Below are 15,460 nucleotides of genomic sequence, written 5' to 3' on the forward strand. Positions count from 1 at the left end.
CGATTCATAAATTGTAATTGTAAACGTATATATCAGCCATTGTTAAGGCAAATACTCTCTATATTTATAAGTAGTTATCAGCAAACGATTTTAGTATAAGCTATTATTGCAAGTATATATATATATATATATATATATATATATATATATATATATATATATATATATATATATATATATATATATATATATATATATATTTATATAATTAAAAGTATATATCACTCGGAAAACAATAAGGTATAATCAATGTAACTCTACATGAGCAAACGAATAATAAATTGTGTAATCTCCACGCGTGAGTAATTTCTTGACATTATAAAAAGGGTTGGGGATAAACTAAGTAAGAACTGGATGCTATCTCCTTTCTAACATGCCCAAACGTTTTGAAGCCAAATTTTTGCCTCCAAAGTCATGTTTTACTTCTACCACCCATGCATTCACTTACTACACGAGATTTGCAAAGGCCTAAAGTGAAGATTTAAAATAAAATTGACGGAGGTTTTTATGGTAAAAATGCGGTAGCAAATGCACTATATATAACGTTCACTCGAAGATATTTGTAGTCCATTTTTAAAAACAGAGTTTTTCAGTTGTCTGAAAAGACTGGACAATTCATTGCCCCACAACAAGACCGGCTCCTCGTGAAAAGGTTTATTAACTTCTTATTAACCGAGCGCGAGAGGTCTTTACCGAGAAATATCGATATATCGTCTTTACCAATATTTCTTGGTAAAGACCGAGCAAGCGAGGTTAATAAAAAGTTTTTTATTTGGCATAAGGCATGTATTTACACTTGAAAGAAACAAGAAATACATGAATTCATATTAGTAGCCTGGTACGCTTTTGATAAAAACAAAAACAAAATATTGGATTATTTAGTTTACCTAAACTGTCTGAAGACGTCTTATTAATTTCAAAATCAATTTAATTTTCTCTTGAGCATTTATTTGTGCCTTTTTCATTCAGAATTTCTCCGTTTTTCATCTCGTAATGGATCGCCAGTAACGCCAGTCCATTACCGGAATTCTTCTCAGCCAATCACTGAGCTCCATTTCACCGGAAATGACGCTGGCCATATAATAATAATAAATAATCGCTTTTCCTGGTATAATGATAATAAATAATCGCTTTTCCTGACATATCTTAGCCACAGTTTGCCGGTAGTTATATCACAGCGATGCATAATTTATATATACATGTTAATTGTCAAAACAGCTAGTTTGCATTCGAGATCTAGATGAAGTGGCTATTCCCTAAATCGCTAATTTACACCTGTATTCAAAAAGCTTACTCACACTCATACTCATCGAGTGTGACATATAAATTTTGTTAATGCTGATCAATGAGAAAGTTTTTTCTGAATAGATGGAAAGATATAAGGTAAATCACTGAAAATCAAGCCCCTATTCGACTGGAAATACCGCCATTGAAACTTTATGAGAAGTTTAAGATCTCCCACTCAATGAGTTTGAGTGTGAGTGAGCTTAGAACACAGACGTTAGTGTGACAAAGGGAATCAGTGTGCTTTGTGGACCGGAGATGCCTCAAGCGAAGCCAGGGGCAACAATGACATTCATTTTCGCGTCGCGTGCTGTTTCTCAGTCAAACAAGCCGGTGGCTCGCCGTTGTTTAAATTATTGGTTTGAATACATATTAAGCATGCTTTGTGTCCGTATATTTCCTATAGAAGGATTTCAGAGATGACAAAAATCTCCGAAATCTTTTTTTTGCACTTTTAATCATTTACGGCTGTATTCTAAAAGCTCACTCACACTTGAGTGCGATTCCAGTGAGATGCACTCAACTGAACTGAAGTGTGAGTGGGAGTCAGTTGAGTATGCGTGTGAATGGCCACTCAACGAGGCGGCACTCACCCTTGAAAATATTAGGCAGAGCTGTATTCAAAGAGCTCGTGTGACTTGCTGGAGTTAAGGTTTTATGTTGATTAGTAATTAATGATGGGAGGTATATAAACTATTTAACTATGTAAATTCTACTAAAAAATTGAGCGACGTTGGTGCATCTCAGGAAACGGTTAAATGGTTTGAAAGTTACCTAACTGGACGTACTCAGAAGGTCCGCATCGGGTCATCTTTATCTGCTGCCCTTCCTATTACCCACGGTGTGCGACAGGGGGCCATTTTGTCACCATTGCTCTTTTGTATATATACAAACGACCTTCCAACAGTGACACAAACAAGTGAGCTGAACTCTTTTGTTGACGACTCCAAAATATCGCTGTCATTTCCCATCGAAGAAGTGCTACATGCTAAACATAAGCTCGAGTTGGACCTTCGTTTTGTGGCTGATATGCTGAATGGTGTTGCAAAAACGCGCTTTAATTAATCCCGGAAAAACCACGTTTCTCCTTGTTGGAACACGACAGTTGTTGAACTCATTGCCAAAAAATATGTCTTTGGATTTTTTAAATAAAACAATTGAACCTGTCACCTTCGTAAATGATTTTGGAATGACCCTAGAATGTAATTTGACTTATAATGAGCACATTAGTCATCTCACATCAGCTTGTAACTTTGCCAAATAAACCGTGTCAAACACTGCTTCGACCGAAAAACGTTGATCTACATTATTTGCGCTGTAATCATGGGCAAATTATATTATTGTTCCACAGTCTGGTCAAATACGACTATACGAGCTCATCAAACATAAAGAAATTACAAGCGGTCCAGAATTTTGCGTGCAGAATCATAACTAACGGAAATAAATTTGATCATATCACACCAATTCTACGGGATATTGGTTGGCTTCCTGTCAAAGAGCACCTACTGTACAGAGATATGGTAATGATGTATAAATGCATGAACGGCTTAGCTCCTCCATATCTGGCTGACCAATTTCATAAACGCAGGGAATTCAACGATCGTGTTACAAGAAACAACAATTCTCTACACATCCCTCTATATTCAACCACAACAGGACAGAGAAGCTCTAGACATAGAGCTGTTAATACTTTTGATATATTCAAAATCCGCAACCTTGGTATACGCATGTTAGAATACAAACTGTATAGGTGCGCATTCATAGGCTGATGGAAAAAATGCCAAAACGTCGTCATGAAAACATTCTCCGGTTTTAGATCTGCCATGGCAACCGCGAACTCGAAGAAACAACTTGGAACATACGTGGAATTGATCTACGAGTTTACAGTCTTTGGTGGACGAAAGAAGGCATTTGTAGAAATATTTCGCAGTAGCTATGGCAAAAAAGGTAGGGAAGTAAAACATTAACACATAAATAGTGAATTTTAAAGATCTTATATATCTGCTTCGCGATAATGATTAAAAAAACGGTAAGGAAGCATGGACAAGGTAGGGGCTTGAAGATTTACACATGACGCACTTGAAATTATGCGGCAGAATAATAGACGGCGGGGTTTTTTGAGACAATTCATATATTAATTTATTCGGTTCATATTTGTTAACTTCATAAGTATTCCAAGCCAGAAGTCTGATAAACACATCGTAATCGAGTATCCGGATTTGCGTCGTTGCGAAAAACACGGCAAATATTCAGTTCATTATATAAAATACTACGGTTATTAACGTCACAAAAACTACTGTACGTGTCTCTCAGTGTAACTTTTTTACTAATCATCTACAATCGCTGTGTTTTTGCAATGAAACAAATGGAAATCGAACGGCGTACTAGTTTGCACTATATTTTTAAAGCCTTGATGTGTTTAAACCTATAAATCTTTCAATGGAAAGTAGGTTGTGACGGATCTATCAATAAATTTTCCGAAATATGCATGAAGCCTAATTTACAAACATCTGAATGCTGTTTTCTCCGATTTACTTTATCGTCAAATCCTTTAAACTTTTCTCTTTCAAAAAATTCATATAGCAAATAATTCGTATTGTATATATGTTATATTTTTAGATATATTTCATAGCGGAGCCCATGCAGAAGGACAAATTAAACACAGCGATAATTCTTAAGCCCTATTTAATTAATACGCGATAAATTGTATGCAATTATCATTCTGACGAATGCAAAGGAGGGCCTATGCCACAATCTTCATTCAATTTTGTTCAGGTTGGAATTTAAAGTGTCACGTTTGTACGTGTGTTCATACGTTCACATACGCCAGAGTACGATTCGTATACGACAAATCTCATAGTGTAAATGGGCCTTTAGATATTATAGAAGACTAAAATGTAGAAAATCAAATATCGGTAAAAACAGATTGTGGACCTTGCTCAAACACCTAAAATAGAGCTAATCCCGTATATATAAACTGCACTTGCCCAGTCGCTCTTAGAGATGCCTTTCTTTCTTTAAGTTACTAAAAATGTATGTATCGTCCTTTATATTTACATCTATTCTATTTACTTTGTTAATTCACTATGGTTACCACAACTTGCAAAACATTGCGAGTTTTCCAATTTCGGTAGTCAAATTATTTTATATAATAAATTTGTATAAAAAACGTCTCGTCACTGCGTTAAAACTACTTTTGTTTGGCAGTTTATTTTGCTGATATGTGTCAACGCAAAATGGATTAGGAATTTTGAGTGTTTACGTTCTTATCATGCAGTATAATACTATACACTTAAGACCCCTTAAGAGACTGACTTGAGTCCGGTACGCCCGTATGTGTGTGTATGTATATGTACGAAGATATTGTACACCAAAGTTTACATTCCTAGTCCTAACATCTTGAATAATTAGTAGAAAATATTCGGGTCGAATTGCTTCGCGAATAACTGTTTTTAACAATTGTTTAAACATTACCAAGGAATTCGTCAAAACTTGTAGGATTAATCTAGCTGCGTAGTTCAAAAAATTGATCATAGAAAAATTTGACAAATTATGCTTGCATGCCTATGGATCAACCTACTTATTGGCAACTATGCCATAAACGTTTATTCATATACTGGGTCAGTTTGTAATAAAAAGCGAACAATAAGTAAGTTGATTATGTTTCTAGTCAAGGAAAACGAAATGGCAGGTTGTCAGACTATGTGGTTAAATATACCTGTAGAAGTAAGAAAACCTTCTGAATATAATAGCGCTGCATACGTACATAACAACATTGCATGTCATTGTTTGGGATCGTATCATTAGTCAGTTCATCGTCTCTAAGATATCATTTTCTTATTTTGCAAGAATTAATCTTCACAGTTTTGAGCCCTGGCCAATGCATTCACGCATGCGAGATGCAAATGGGGTGCAAAATTGCAAGTCTCGCTTGCACCAGTTTCAAATTTTGAAACAAGTCAACGAGCGCAAATGAAACTCAATTTGAATCAAGTCGCATTTTCCTTTGAACTAAGGGAACTTAACTCCGTTAGAAATATTTTTTGCCCAGCTATTACAACTATAGTTTAAAACCTGCTTATAGTTAATAGAATAAATGTGTTTTTTTACTTTTTCCGTTTTCAGATCGACTTTAAAATGGTTCTTCCTGAAATCAAAAACAAAAATAAAACGCATGCCGCTAATAATCGGAGTGGACATCCGAAACAATCAATTCGATTGCCTGAAATAAAGTCAATCCCCCAGTCATTCAAACAGCCTGAGCTTACTGAAGGCCAGGTGCTGGACATGACTACCATTAATCCCTCGCGAAAAGCCGTTGAGTATAGGATGTTGCTGTATAATGATCAATCACATGATAATAGCGCGGCTTATCGTATAGGTTTAAAAACGAACAAACTATTAAAATTTGTATCAACTTTTCGAAATAAAGATGGCGGGATATTGTTTTATGGTGTGACAAATAGAACTGTTCGTGGCGAAATAATGTCTAACAATGATCATGAAAAAGTAAGACATAAGATTGAGACAGTAATTAAGAAAAGAAATAAGGATGCTTTGCTACATTATGATGGTCGTCACAAGTTTTGGAAAGTTGAATTCTTACCTGTCAAGAATAAAGCTGCTGATCCGGATATGTATGTCATGAAAATTACTGTAGAACCTCACCGAATTCTTCCACAATTAAATTATGCCAATGAAAACAGACAGCGGAGGCAAATTCCAAAAGTTTCAGACACAGGTAAATGTACATGCAGTTCTAAAACAAACGGATGGGGTTTTTGCCACTTTTATCAAATTCTTCCTAAACTAGATGATGACCCGAGAAAACATACTAATTACCCTTCAAAGTTTTGTTTTTGGTTTAAATTGCATAATCATCAGGGAAATATAAGAGAACCATACTAACGACCAGTGTATAGTTGCGTGAACAACACAAGATAAAAATATATAATTGTTTTAGGTTTATGCAGAAGAAGGACGTTCTTTGCATGCCTACTTTCGTCAAAAAATCTATACTCCAAACTATAGCGTTTATACTGTTTTCTATTACATTTACTTATTTCTATACAGATCATCCTCAAATTGTTTGTAAATAATCTATAATAAAGAATTCCCAATGTAACATCAATTCACATCCTGTATTCATAGGCAGAGACTTGCAGCAGAGAAGATCACAGAGAAAGTCATTTGAGAGGAAAATACTCAAAAAAAACACAACCATAAAAAATGAGTACAAGAAGAAACTGGAAAGGTAACTAAGGATACTCTTTGAGTATTTCAGCGAGCAGGAATGCCAAACATATATATATGATGTAGCATAATGACGATCAAATACGAATGGGAATTGCTAGTAAATGTACGTGCTTCCGCAGCATATGTTTTTTATGCGACTTTGTGAGCAAAGTATTTAGGTCTTAATAAAGATATTTCTAGCTAATGATAAACGGCGCGCAAGAAATGAAATGCCTGGAATCTTATTATATATCTCTATTTTATAATCTCTCGTATTCAATAACATTTAATCGACCACAAAATGAAAAAAACATAGTTGCAGCACTATGAAATATTGCAAATGTTCGAAAATTTGAAATGCTAGTAATGTCCACTATCTCGTATTTACACGATTTCTTCTCCTCTAGGTTACCTTGGGTAGAAAGTTTTAAGATAGTTGATGGAGATGATAAGGGCAATGAACGTCATCTAGACATTGTCTGCAAATTTGGCCAAGTACCTCCTATTTCTGACATTGAGAAGAAATTTTTCGGTGATAAAAATTTTCCATTTATTACCTGCAAGGAAAGTAAGTTCTTTTATTTAAAATTTTCTGGTAAATTTTGTAAAACAGCCATTGCAAAATATGTTTGCTTCTTAAATTGCAAATTTCTTTAACTTTATGAATTTTACAGTCTCGAAGAATGAGTGGTTTGAAACAAATATTCTTGATAAAAATTTCAAATTGAAACAGAAATACAAGCGAGGATTGTCGAGGTAACCGACGAAAACTAAAACCAAGCATAAAAAAGTGCTAATTATGCAGAGTGTCACACAAAAGCTTTTGACATGCAGCTTAAGTGGAGAGCATATGTGAAATAAAAACAGTACAGTGCTAAAGTTCAAAACAAGCTCTTAGGCCGCTCCTCAAACGACCTCTTACGTCGATTCGATATACATATGCATGGTATCGGATTTGTCTTGATTACGCGATAACACATTGATTCAAAATATAAAGAAAATGGCGGACAACGAAGGGCGAGCAAAAAGTCCAAAAGAAATATTCTCGTATATAGACAGTCAAATAGAATTTCTTTTGGAATCAGTAACCTTTGCAATCGTTTCCTTTTAAATTTCACCGTTTTGTGGAAGTATATGAAAGGACACGTATAATTTAGGCAGTTTGATTAACCTAAACATTCAAGCACGCTACTGCAGTCAGATAAAGCCTGCATGGCTCTTACAATGGGCTTATATCGCGATAAAGGCGGTAACGATGAATTGTTATCGAGATAATCGAGAACGGAAACGTCAATTTATCGTTGTTGCCGATTATCGCGATAAAGTTTGGTTCTCACTATGGGTTTTTGGCGACAAAGGCGGTAATAATAAAAGTTTCGTTGCGTGACGAACGCGAGTTGTGCGATTATATCGAAATGACGTCATACTAGCGATTAAAGCGAATGACGCGTAAAATAATATATTTTTTGATATTTTATTGCGATAACCGCAATTATAATTGTTTAACGTGCTTTTTGAGGTTTAGTACGATAATTAAACACGTTCCCATTGGCGGTTGTCCATCCTGAATTCTGAAAATTCTTGCATATATATAGCTTAATATACTACAATTTTCTTTTTATCATTCGCAGTCTGTGTGTTTCTTTTACTCCTAACAGGCTTGAATGGGTGGAAAGTCACAAAATCGTTGATGCACGCGAGAAAGGCCTGAAACGTTTAGAAATTGTCTGCAGCCTTGGCAAAATACCTTGTACCGAAGACATCGTGGAATTGTTTGGGACAGAAATGCCTCTGTTCGTTACCTATCTGGAGTGTTAGTTTCTTTTCTCTATTAATTTTTAAGTTGCCCTTATTAGCCCTATCGTTAATACATGTCGTACGATTATAATATAATCATAAAATATTTTTAAATTATACACCAACCGTTTTGAATTTTATAGTCCCGAAAACAGATTGGTTTGAAAAAAATATTTTTGATGAAAATTTCAAAATGAAAGAGGAATACGCAAGTGGATTGTTAAGGTACCCGATGAAGACTAAAAAGAAGTAACAGGAAACAACCTTTAGAATCATAATAATGGAATTCACGACACTTTAAATCACAAAACTGTATTGCAAAATCCTGGACTGTCTGAACATGCAATGAACCTCCTTATTACCATTTGTGTTCAACTGGTCAGTGTACCGAATTTTTCGCGTTTGTTCACGTTTCAAATGTAACGTTTCTAAAATGAAATGTGCAGGTTTGAATTGATAAACGGTTTTGTTATATAGGTGCTGTGTATTTTAAATGTGATTGGTTCATTCGTAGTCACATGACTTTAAATAAATGCAATGTTTCCCGCCAGGGAAACAAGTGAAAAATTGTTGCCCGCTTCTTGTCATAACAAAGTGAAGTGGGTTTCTTTTTTAAATGTTATTGTTCCTCGACTTCGTCTCGGGAAACATTCAGACTCTTGGAAAAACAAAACTCACTATTTCCCTCGGGAGCATACATTAAGTGTATAATGTTGCCCGTTTACAGCAATGTTCAACGTTTGTGGGAAAATTCCACATGTTTTGTGCACATGCATGATTAACATGTTTTACCTCATATTTTATTGTTTACTGAGAATGTTATCCAAAAGAATTGCAAATTGGGGATACTCGGTGAGTATTTTTTGGAATTTTCCCACAAACGTGAATTATTTCTTTGTAAACAATATAACCCTTTACCAATTCAAACCTGCACGTTTCATTCGAGAAACATAACGTTTGAAACGTGAACAAACGTGAAAATTTCTGGACACTGACGAATTGAACGCATGCATATGGTAATAATAATTATTTGCAGAAAGAGTTTTAAAGCCATAAGAGATTTTTAATAGTCAGCAAGAGCGTCTAAAATTATTTTTCGTTGATTTAAAGGTCAACCTAAGGTCAATAGACCTTAAGTTGAAGGACAATATTAATGCATTTTGGAATAATAAGACTAAGAATGTTTCAAATTTAGACGAATCCATTTTGAGAATTGTTGATCTCATTTTCCTTTCTTTATCCTTTCACATGTTTCTAGCTTATCTTGGGTGAAGAATTTCTATATTGGTTTTGACGGTAAAAAAGATAGAACGTGGAAAATATACATCACACACGATAAATGCGAAAAGCCGTTAATGGAGGAGCTTCAGGGAATATTTGGGGATAAGATTCTCTATTTTGTTGAATTTAACCATGTACGAGTCGCTTCATCCAAGAATGGTAGTAGCTCCAACTTCTTCCGAGGACCAAGATCAGGAGATCAACTTAACGTTACGCAGAGAAGTGATGGGGGGGCGATCAGTATTATCAGTGTTGGCGATATTCGCACACGAGAGCACTACGCAGTCACCTGCTATCATGTGTGCTATATGAAAAAATTAGAGGGCAGCATAGGCCAACAGCACCAAACATTGAAGAAAGACTGCAGAAATGATGCAAGGGGATGTTCCAATGCCACCTACGAATATACAGACGGAGACAGACGTAAAAAACTTGGTACGTTTTATTGTGGTTTGTACAATGAAGAGCACGACATTGCATTGGTTAAACTTGAAAATTGGAATTGCAAAGATGCTGTTAAATACCTTGATGAAAAGAACGTTGAGAAAGCATTGGCAAGTAGAGAGGAAGTATTCAGAATGTTTAAAGAGATGGGCGGATCAGTCTTGGTTGAAAAAATTGGCTCAGACCATTCGGAGGGAGAACTTTTCGCAATAGATGCAAGGCCATGGAAAAACGGAATGAACCGCGGGTCTTATGGAATAAGAAATGTTTCCAGCAATAAAGACTTTTTGGTGAGAGGTGATTCGGGCTCTTTGTTGTGTATGAAATGTAAAGATGGTAGAAAAGTGCCCTTCGCTTACGTGAGTAACAAGGACGGAGGTGCTTATTACTGTCCTAATTTGAAAGAAAGTCTAGAAGCACTGAATCCGGAAATAAAACCTTGTTTGGGCAAATGCGGCTTGAAATAGCTAACATATCTATACCAAAAACATTTTATAATATGTAAACTAAAACAAAGTAGTAAAATCCAATTGCAATTAACACATGCATGTGTTAGAGACATATTTCAAGAAAAGATCGCAGGAAACCTTTTAAAGGAACGCTAATTGTGCACGTTTTTATTTATTATTTCGCACTTTCTTTATTTTAATGCTTCGTATGGTCTGAAATAATTTAATGCACTATTGATAAAAAAATACATTTAAATTGCTTTCTGATTAATCAGAAAAGAATGCATGACAGGCTATAATTGTTTAAGTAATTCAACGTTTATATAGAAGTATATATACCAATAAACGGTTTAACACATTGTAAATGCACGTAATATGCATCAAATTTTAACCACTGAGCAAATTGGCAAATATACAAAACTTAATAATTTTAAGCCATTATACATAAATGAAGCCGAGTATGTAAGTGAAGTACAAGCTTTTCGGCAGATTGTCATTATAATTATGAAAATTACACGAAAAAATGTGACTCGGCGTAATTCTTCGTGAAGGGGTACATGGTAGATTTCTTTAGAATGCGGTTATATGCGTAAAAATTTTAATTAGACTTTTGTGAATTATTTGTGCACGCGTACAAACGATGGGTTAAACATCGTAGCTAGATCGCTTAATTTTTGTGGAGTTATATATCTATACATCCTTTTTTACATAGCGTAGTAACGAGTTTTAGCTACGGCCCTGCGGTTCACTAAATAGTCATCGCCATGATCTGAACGCTCTGTTTAATTCTCGTACTATAAAATTTTTATTGTTCTATATCTTAACCTTAGGCCCATTTGATTTCATTTTGACAACATAGCATCAGCACTCCACTTGCACGGCGATTTAAACTATAGTGGGAGAGCAATAATTGTTTCTCTGTCAAATTTACATTTCAATACCACATAAACAGAGAATATACACGACCGATGCATTAATTTGAACCAATCAATTTTTGGTCGCTGCTGTGTACTGTTACTATGATGAAAAGACCTTATCCACACTGTATGATGCACTGTTTTTTGTCATATAAAACATCTATCTGGGAAAAATTCTTTTGCATGTAATTTCCATTCTAAGACGAATGTTCGTGTGCCAAGTTTGAAAATTAGAGAATTCTCGATTCCATCCGACGTGGACAACCGAAAATCTTGTCAAACTTCCCAAATTATGTATAAAGAATGAACGTATGTTTGTATATGAGTCTTTAATCGATATATTCTTTCACGCGCATGAGTAATAGGGCGATAATCAAATTTTTAATGAAGCTCAAAATCTTGTCATAGTGAGTGAGATGCCTCTGATTTCCAAAATTTTTGTTTTTAGTGTCTTATTTTATGACAATAGGGACGTATCGCCTTTAGGAAATAGTTCTTCGATTTGGAAATAATTTTTCTTTTAATCTTTAAATTAGTAAACAATTTTTCGGCGGTTTCTCAGTAACCTGTGAATATTTGAAAACAAATTAAAAATTAAAAATGTTTTTTAACAAAATATATGAGAAAAGGAAAATGAAGCACGAAAACCAGCTCAGTTAGCATACGCGAAATCAATATAATAGAAATCATAAAAAATGTTCCGGCTTTTTCTTTTCTTTGCAGGCGGTTTGTGTATGTTGGTTGGTGTATGTTGCTAATTTCTCTCAAATCGTGTAAATGCCTACTATGGCCGGTCTATACAATAACAACGCTTTGTTTTCGGTAGAAAAGAGAGCGTAGGTAGAAAAGCTAAGGAGGTTTGGGGTTGCACTACAGCAGGTCCATGCATTAGTGTTTCCCACAGCACATGATTTGTATGCATGACACCGTGAAGAAAACAAAAACAACTAAGCCGGCGGTCATCTTTAGACCCTTTGTTTTATTACCATGGAAACGTGTCGTTCTTTACATAAACGCAACACTGATTCATATACCGAATTAAGGTATATCAGTGTATATCGCTTGTGGAAATCTCGTGCAGATTTAAACAAAATCAACTTACAAATCAATAGGTAAGCCACCATAAAAATTACTCTTTATGTTGGAACGTAACTCTTCACACAACCAATTTTTAGTTAGGACATGCAGAATTGTAGTTTATTGTAGATTTTTGTTTTTAGTGTTTTATTTTATGAGAATGGGGACGTATCGCCTTTAGGAAATAATTCTTCGATTAGAAAAAAAAATTTTCTTTTAATCTTTAAATTAGTAAACAATTTTTCGGCGGTTTCTAAGTAACTTGTGAATATTTGAAAAACAACTTACAAATTAAAAATGTTTTTTAACAAAATATATGAGAAAAGAAAAATGAAACACGAAAACCAGCTCAGTATGCTTAGCATATGCGAAATCAATATAGTAGAAGTCATACAAAATGTTTCAGCTTTTTGTTTTTTTTGGCGGTTTGTGTATGTTGGTTGGTGTATATTGCTAATTTCTCTCAAATCGTGTTAATGCCTACTATGGCCGGTCTATACAATAACAACGCTTTGCTTTCGGTAGAAAAGAGAGCGTAGGTAGAAAAGCGAGGGAGGTTTGGGGTTGCACTACAGCAGGTCCATGCATTAGTGTTTCCCACAGCACATGATTCGCATGCATGACACCGTGAAGAAAACAAAAACAACTAAGCCGCCGGTCATCTTTATAGACCCTTTGTTTTATTACCATAGAAACGTGTCGTTCTTTATACAAACGCAATACTGATTCATATACCTTTATGCAGTAGTCTGCAACCGAAGATATATCAGTGTATCTTTTGGAAATCTCCTGCAGATTTAAACAAAATCGACTTACAAATCTATAGGTAAGCCACCATAAAAATTATTCTTTGTTGGAACTTAATTCTTCACAGTTCTTTAACTCAGATCAACCAATTTTTAGTTAGGACATGCAGAATTGTTATTTAATATAGTTTTCCAGTTGGCATTTGACGAAATAGGAAACGAAATAAATTGCTTCATTGACATTGTCATAAAGTAGAAGTAGCATAAAAATTTGTGCGACATTAAAGATTTTTCTAAGGTTTTATACACTGATAATATGCATGGTCAACTGTAGACACCATGTTATATGCATCCTTTATTAAGAATGATAATACTACGCCAGAATTCTAAGCAGCTGCATGCAATCTTTACAGAAGGTGATTTAGCTTTGTGCTAAAGTTCGTTATCATTCCAACACTACCTCATATCGGTTATATGTTGCAAAGTATACATGTATTTAATCAGGCAAACTATAGTATAGTACTAGTTGTGAAGAAAATCAACAACCTGCCCATTAAACTAGTGCGACTTAATGAAATAACTTTCATGAATTTCAGTACATATATATTCTGATCATAATATATACCTAATTTATCTAAGCATTAACCAAGCATATATTCATTCAAAGTAGACTATTTCAAAACTCATTTTCGAGGGACACAAATAAAACTCCTTTAATTACAAGGATAATATTTATATTATGTAACCATTTATATAAAGAAACTACAAAAACACAATGTGTTAAGCTTGAATTGTTATGACCACATTACCTCACATTACATATCCAGCTTTCGAAGTGTACAATATCAGCATACACCCCATAATACCCCTTTCTAGCACAACCAATCCCCCAGCTCACAGCGCCCATCAGATGCCACCTTCTGTTCACACTGCACACCAATGGTCCCCCGCTGTCCTCTTGACAGGAGTCAATCTTCCCAGTGTGGTAGCCAGCACAGAGCATGCTCGATGTGAGCGAACCGTAAACATAACCACAGCTTTGTTTACTAACGAGAGGTACTTTAGCCTGTTGCAGGATCGCTGGGCCGTGACCATTCTCCTCCAAGGTGCCCCAGCCTGTCACCCAACATTCCGTGCCTGCAGGCAGGTTAGAGGTAGGCAGGCAAACGGGTAGGTCCCGACTATTGTACTTGACAGGAGTTTCTAACTTCAGCAACGCTATATCATTATTCTGACCGGTCTGGGTCGTACTTATATCATGAAGTTCACATACACACAGTGTGAATGTAAAACACTTTCACCTGTTCGTGAATTCGTTGGAGTGTAAACAGAGATAATTTCTACATTTCGTAATCAGCGAAGCCAATGACGATTTAAGCATATGAAATTTTAAACTCGGTGAAAAACTTTTCTAATATCAAGAGTTAGAGAGTTTCAGATCTTGAGATCTTTCACGATGTTTATCTATTGGACTGGCTGATGTACAGCCAACATGAATATGTTACCATAATTATAAGAGCTACGATAGGGAGATTTAAATTTCATCAAATGCACAAACCAAAAGCGCTGATTTCTGAACAACGAGACATAATCAACATAGGACGGTTTGAGCTTGGATATGGGAAGGAGGATGGGAGAGTGTGGGAGGTCACAACATTCAAGAGGGGAACTCAACGTATGCAGAAGACACAGGGGGTTGACTACGAAAAGGAATCGACGATACGCTTGTGTTTCCCATAACTCTATATTCCGAAGCCTGTGGGAGCATGCCTTATTTAATTAAATGCAATATAATTAAAAACATAAGTATTTGACAAAACTATCATCACTATTAATATGTAGAGTTTCGATCTTTGTAAATGTAAACCTTCTGAGTTACGAGAGTTTTCAATTTCGTTTCGATCTGGTTTCTATATTTTCTCGTAATTTTAACTAATGGTTTTTACCGATGCGAATTAGTCGGGATGTAAATTCTTTTTGTTCAAACCGGTCGTTATAAACACCTCAACGTGCGTCCAAATTTACATATGAATTGAATGAAACTATCTTTAGACTAATAGATTTACATATGTGTGACTTTGCATAATATAATAATTTCGAGAAGTTTTCTTAAACATTTCAGGCAGTCACTAAATCACATTTGAAAGTTGATCGAAAAAATGGATTGAATAAATTTGTATTTTCCGAAATTAAATTTACTTTGTTTATTTGGAATATTCAACTACAAATT

At 35.1% G+C, this 15,460-nt stretch overlaps 1 protein-coding gene across 1 annotated transcript; it reads left to right on the plus strand.

Moving 5' to 3' along the window:
* Positions 1-8,485: 8,485 nt before the first annotated feature.
* Positions 8,486-10,689, plus strand: LOC114526036. Its single transcript, XM_028547528.1, has 2 exons — positions 8,486-8,541; positions 9,575-10,689. The coding sequence occupies exons 1-2, from the start codon at positions 8,510-8,512 to the stop codon at positions 10,506-10,508; spliced, it is 966 nt and encodes a 321-aa protein (XP_028403329.1). The 5' UTR covers positions 8,486-8,509; the 3' UTR covers positions 10,509-10,689.
* Positions 10,690-15,460: the final 4,771 nt, after the last annotated feature.

Source organism: Dendronephthya gigantea, unplaced genomic scaffold (assembly GCF_004324835.1).
Source record: "Dendronephthya gigantea isolate DGI-Jeju-01 unplaced genomic scaffold, DenGig_1.0 000036F, whole genome shotgun sequence".
NCBI lineage: Eukaryota > Metazoa > Cnidaria > Anthozoa > Malacalcyonacea > Nephtheidae > Dendronephthya > Dendronephthya gigantea.

Excerpts from the sequence above, each read along its gene's own strand:
- LOC114526036 (XM_028547528.1), top strand. The coding sequence starts at position 8,510 with ATGAAAGAGGAATACGCAAGTGGATTGTTAAG. Across the intron at positions 8,542-9,574 it reads TACGCAAGTGGATTGTTAAG|CTTATCTTGGGTGAAGAATT; the intron begins GTACCCGATGAA and ends ACATGTTTCTAG.